This window comes from Crocodylus porosus, unplaced genomic scaffold (assembly GCF_001723895.1).
Source record: "Crocodylus porosus isolate Cpor-Errol unplaced genomic scaffold, CroPor_comp1, whole genome shotgun sequence".
NCBI classification, from domain to species: domain Eukaryota; kingdom Metazoa; phylum Chordata; order Crocodylia; family Crocodylidae; genus Crocodylus; species Crocodylus porosus.
Genome location: NW_017728934.1, coordinates 7,232,705 through 7,238,649, shown reverse-complemented (window position 1 = coordinate 7,238,649; position 5,945 = coordinate 7,232,705). Strand labels below are relative to the sequence as shown.

Genomic DNA, 5,945 nt, shown 5'->3' with positions numbered 1-5,945 from the left:
ATGGACCTGGCGCTGCCAGCGCCATGCTCGCTGCTTGGGACACCCAAGCCATTTACAATGCCGAGAAGGCCTGAGGCTGCCTCCTGGGAATGCCCCATAGCAGAGTCTAGCAAGGGTGCAGCAGCGATCCCAAAGCTAGAAGCGAGGGGCCTGCAGCAGCACAGCCCCGGGGACGGCCATGGCTGCTGCCCCCGCAGCGCGGTGTTGCGCAGCCTGGGGCGGCACCGAACGCGGGCCGGGTTTGACACGATGAAGCAGCCAGGGGCCGCGCACGCCCAGCCCGCGGCACCGAGCAAGCGCCAGGACCCCGCGAGGGAGGAGCGGGTGCGGCGCGCCGAGGCCAGCACAGCGCCAGCGACCACGACCGCAGCGATTGCGGGGGCGGGGCCTAGAGCGCACTCGGGCCGTGGCGTTGACAAGCACCAATCAGAGAGAGGGGGCGGGTAGCAGCAGCACCTGAGCGGCGGGCGTGGGAGCCAATGGCCGCAGGTGCGGGTCCGCCCGTGGCAGCGTAGCCGGGCGTGAGGGGCGGGCCGGTCTCGTCTCGTCTCGGGAGTGGAGCTGCGGGCGCCGCGCGGGGCCATGGACCGGGTGAGCAGCTCCATGAAGCAGGTGTCCAATCCGCTGCCCAAGGTGCTGGGCCGGCGCGGGGGGGGCAGCGGCCTGGACGCGGAGCGTGACGGCTTTGAGCGCAGCCAGGTAGCGGGGCTTGGGGCGGGGCCGCGGGGGCGGGGCGGGGCATGCCGGTCTGAGGCGCTGGCTGCAGGGCGTCTGGCGGGGCTAGGGCCCTCCCGGCCGAGGCGGTGCCCCGTGCTGCGCTGGAGGAGCCCGGTCCAAGCTCAGCCGGCCAGGAGGAGCGGCGCCGGGCCGGGCGGGGCTCTGGCCTGCGGAGGAGGCTTCCAGCAGGGACTGACGCCGCAGGCGCTGGTAGCTCAGGACCGGGGCTGCGCGGCGGTGCTTGCCGAGCTGGCGCAGCCTGATCTTATTGGTCCCTTGCGAAGAGAGGGCTCCCGGCTTCGGGGACCTCTCCTGTGCTCGCCTGCTCTGGCGGTTGCAGCTGGGCGACCGTGCGGCGGTGGGTCTCCCACATCAACGCTGCAGAGGCACTTGCAGAGGTTGTGCAAACCCGAGCGCGTGGTTGCCGAAAAGGAGAGGTTTCCTGCTTGAGTTTAGCTCCAGACCCACGTGCCCAGGGGCTAATGCAAACCCGGGCATTCTCTTAGGCTGCAAGCAGGCATTGCTTTTGTAGCAGCCTTTTTCATGGTGGCGCAGAGCCCAAGCAAGCAGACTTCTGTGCCCCTTGTGTCATGAATGCCCAAAATCGTGGCCATGATATGTGTTAATGTGCCTCTTTGTGGCAGATGTTCACTTGTTTTATAATGGAAGAGTAGGGGTGGGCTAGAGCTGCCTGCACTCTCCAGCCAAACTGAGCATATGTTCCCTGAAAATCTCCCAGCAGGGCATTCTGTGGGTACAAATCATGCTACCATGCCCTGATTTGGGGTGCACCTCTGCAAATGGGTTTCCTCACTTGCACCCTGGAGATCTGGTAAGGGGGCTTCCTCAAGCACAGGTATGGTGCCATTGCTCCTGAGTCAGGACACATTCTGCAAATGAGAGAACGTGCAGTTTCTCCATTTGCAGTGGCATACTTTGAGCCAGGGTGCAGCAGCATGATTGCATACAGTATGGGTGCCTGAGGCATCCTCTGTTACAGGATTCCCAGTGTGGGCCTCTAACTGGGAGAACCCAGGAGCAGCAGCGGTGCAACCATGCAGGATAGTGGGTGGTATCTGTGTCACCCAGTGAAGCCCATCAGCTCTGTTGGGATATATCCTGGCACAGCTGATCCCACTTCAAGGACAAGTATGTTTATAGCCCTAGATTTAATCAATGCTCTTGTATCATTACATTGACTTATTGCACAATTCCCAAATAAGCTTTAAGTGTCTGTTTAATATTCCAGGCTCTTAAATGTGTCATGATGGCGTGTGTTAATGGAGAGATGGAGTTAGTCATGTTAATCTGAAGTCAAGCAGAAGTCAGGGTAGACTTGCACTCTGTAAACCAGGGGCAGGAAATTATTTTGGGTGGAGGGCCGCTTAGTGAGGTTTAGTGAGTTGTCAAGTAGCCTTGCTCCTTGACAGGTGCCCTGCCCCTGGCTTCTATCTTGGGATCGGAAGTTTCACCCCTAACCGCTGACAGAAGTCCCTCCCCTTTCCCCCCTGGAAATGCTCCTCTTGGGAGTGGGGGTTGCCAACTTAAAACCAGAAAAAAAACAAATCATATGCTAAAAGTCAAACGCCTACTATAACTTACTTCAATTTTAGTACAAAAAGTATTTTTGTTGTGATTGTGTGCTGTATATAGAGGTGATTGCACAATTACTCAAAAATAAATTCTTAGTCTTTTATATTGGGGCGTGTGTGTGGGTGGTGGGGGGTATGGGGATGTGTGGGTGACATGGGGGTATGTGTGTACGTGTGGTGGGAATGTATGGTGGAGTGTGGGGGTGTTTAGAGGGTGTGGGTATGTGTGTGGAGGGGAATTTGTGAGGGAGTGTGGCTGTCTGAGGGGGCATAGGGTATGCTAGGGGGCTGCCATGTGGGGTGTGGTTCTGGAACACACATTGCAGCAAAGAGTGCAGCCCTCACCTGGCCATTTGTTTCCCCAGTACTCCCCGCACTCACGGGGCACAGGAGCAAAGCTCCAGCATGGAGCCGGATGCTTTCCCTGCCCCAGCCCACTTCAGTACCTGAGGTTTTCCTTCTGTGCCCTGCAAGTATGGGGAGTGCTGGGGAAATAAATGGCCCAGAGGAGCCTCCTTATAGTGCTGGCCAGAGCCGGGCAGCAGGGCTGAGCAGAGCACTCCCTTTCCTGCTGCTGCTGTCTCCCTGCTGCCCCAGCCTACCAGGGCTGTACATCATGGATGCAGCGTGGGAGGAGTCCCTTCCCCCTCACACCCACACCCTGCCCACCCATGCTCCTCACTGCTGCTGCCCAGGGGCATGGGCTCCTCACTGCAGCCAGCCCCAGCCCCACGCTCTGTGCTCCTGCCCAGCTGCAGCCTCACCCACATCCCAGCATCCCTACCTGCTGCCTGGAAGGAACAGGACATGGGAGAAGTCTGCAGCAGCAGCCCTGCCCTGTGCTAGCGGGGCTGGCCCTTCCACCCACGAGGGTGGGAATGAAGTGCCTCGCTCCCACACTTGTGGTCAGAAAGGCTGGGTGGGATGCAGTTCGTTGGGTGCTGTGAGCCAGATGAATATGCCCACTGGCCATATTTTGCCCACTCCAGTATAGGCTAACTAAAATAAATTTTCACCAGCCTGAGTTCATTTAGACTCATGGTATGTAATGCAATCAGTGATGCCTTTCATTCAGAGTCTCTCCACTTGTTTTGAAGTACTGAGTGCACCAAAGTGATGCAGTATATACTGTTGAGAGTTCAGTGCTATGATGTGAGCATCAGGTGCTATTCTGAAAAGTCACGCCTGATTGCAGATACTCTGAGCTGTGCCCCTACATAGCTCTGTAGAATAGGAGATCAAATCTATCAGTATGCTACAATACCGTCCCATCTCCAAAGGGGGTCTCTAGGCAATAAAAGAGAACACAGAATTGAGTGAACAGCTACAAGCTGTGATGCAAATTGTACTTCAGGGGTGGCCAGACCACAAAGGACAAGTACCCCAAGAAGTTTTGCCTACTGGCAGGGTGTCGGTGACTTATGTACACAAGATGGGACAGAGCTGTGATCACTGCCAATTAAAGACAGAATGTCATGAAAAGAATATACGTGCTTTGCATCTGGGAATAGAGGTGAGCTAGGGAGTGTGTCTACTGGCCAGGCATTAATTCTCAAATGAGGACTTAGGTGAAGCAGTGTGAGGTAGACAACAGAAAGAGATGCTGCAGCCTCATGAGATTTCTACACAACCTTGGGAAAAGGTTTGAACAGATCCATTTGTGTTCAACAATAGAAACTATATGGTTGCAGTAGCATGTTACTCTGAGTTTTGTGGGGTAGACTATCAAGAAAACATTCAAACAAGACCTCTAATTAGGAAGCTGAAGGGACACTTCACCAGCGTGGCATACCCAATAACTTGTACTGTACTCGGGTCCTGATATATAGAAGATTTCAAAAGATTTAGCACAAAATGAGAATGTGAGCACAAGATTTCTTCCCCAGGGTACCCACAAAGCAATGGAAGACAGAATTGCCTGTCGAGATGGCCAAAAGACTCATGGAAAAGGCAAAAAGAACTGGATACTATTTTTATCTGGCTTTGTAGGATCATTGCAATACCCCTCTCAGGGATTTGATATATAGCCCAGGCAGTGATGGAGGGAAGAACCAGGACATTACTTTTCTCAGGAACAATCTGCTACAACTGGCTGGAAGGAGAGCAGGCAACACACGGAGGCTGCTAAGAGAACATCTAGACAGGCAGGACTCAGAAACTTGATGCTTCTTTGCATAGGGGAGACGGTCTGTGTTCAGCCATCCAACTGTAACACACAACAGTGGCAGAAAGCCACTGCTATTAGGCCACGGTCCTATGAAGTAATTACTAGGGCTGTGTGAAACAGCACTGTTCCATTTCGGCTTGTGTTTCGACATTTTGATGGAACAGCATTTCATTTCGATTTAAAACTGCTGTTCCATTTAGTTTTGTCAAAACAGTTTTGCTGTTTCTATGTTGTTCTACGTTTTACCCATAGACTATGCTAGGGAAGCACAAAACAGCCTATGACATTGTCATTTACTCCAAATTGGGCCAGAAACTTGCAGGAAGGGTAGCCCCTTCTGAGGGCGTGAAGCCTGCCAAGTTTCAAGGAAATGGGTGCAGAGGTTTTGGGTAAACTGCACCTCGAACTCTTGAAAGCAAAACTCATGTCATGTGTATGTGTTAAGCCACAGTGGGGTCAAAACTGCAGGCATGCCAGCCCCTGCTGAGGCCACAAAGCCTGCCAGCTTTCAAGGAGATCGGTGTAGGGGCTTCTGGGTTCTGATGCCCTGCACCTCTGGCTGCTGACAGGCAAAACTTGTGACATGGGTGCTGTGCAACTGACTCTGAGGACACGAGAGGTGAAAACTGCAGGACTCCTAGCTCCTGCTGTGGCCACGAAGCCTGCCAGCTGTCAACGAGATGGGTGCAGGGGGAGTCTGGGTTCTGGGACCCTGCACCTCTGGCTGTTGACAGGCAAAACTGAAGCACACAGCTCAGTAACTGACACCAAGACAGAAAGCAGGGCAGTTCAAACAATGCTGCCTTTTACCCTTCTTTTCCACCCCTCCCTCAGAGCACTGGGATTGGGAGACCTCAGGGAAGCATGACAGTCGCTGGCCAGCTACGCAGTTAATAATGAGAGCACTCCTTCCCCCTCCCTCTCCTTACTTTAGTTTCTGTTTTCCTGCAGGCAAGCCTAGCTTGATCTTCGAAACTCAAAACATCTAAAAATTTTCAAAAAGTTTTGACTTCCCTCGTTTTGTTTTGAGGCTTTTTCAAAGCTCTCTGTTTCATTTCAATTTCGCTGTTTTTGAGTGCAAAATGAAACTGTCGGTGAAATTATTAGGGCTGTGCGAAATTACCACTGACTGTTGGTGGTTGAGAAGAAGTCAGACAGTTGTTGAGCAGCTGTGGTAGGGAACCAGTATGCAGGGAAAGAAGAGACCAGAGCCCAAATGACTGATCAGGTCTCAACCGTCAGTTGATCAGAGAGTCAGATTCAGCAAGAAATAAAAGTGGCCACCAGGAAAACAATTGCTGACAGGTGTTACTACTAGGTAGTGTTCTGCATTTTTGGTTTTTATTTAAAAAAAAAAAAAAATTCCTGGAATTTTTCAGGGTTTATCTTCCAAACATAAAACCAGGTTAAAATTGGGATAAAAGGAAGAAAACAAAAGAATGGTTTAAATTGAGGGAAATGATAAATTG

At 52.8% G+C, this 5,945-nt stretch overlaps 1 protein-coding gene across 3 annotated transcripts in view; it reads left to right on the top strand.

Moving 5' to 3' along the window:
• Nucleotides 1-536: 536 nt before the first annotated feature.
• HIP1 (huntingtin interacting protein 1) overlaps nucleotides 537-5,945 on the top strand; it is a 165,039-nt gene continuing 159,630 nt past the window's right edge. For 2 of the 3 annotated variants that reach the window (XM_019546425.1, XM_019546426.1), the window contains exon 1: nucleotides 537-699. In XM_019546425.1, coding sequence (XP_019401970.1) covers nucleotides 583-699 — 117 coding nt within the window. In that variant the 5' untranslated portion in view covers nucleotides 537-582. The remainder of the gene's footprint in view (nucleotides 700-5,945) is intronic. The other variant, XM_019546428.1, reaches the window with a different exon arrangement.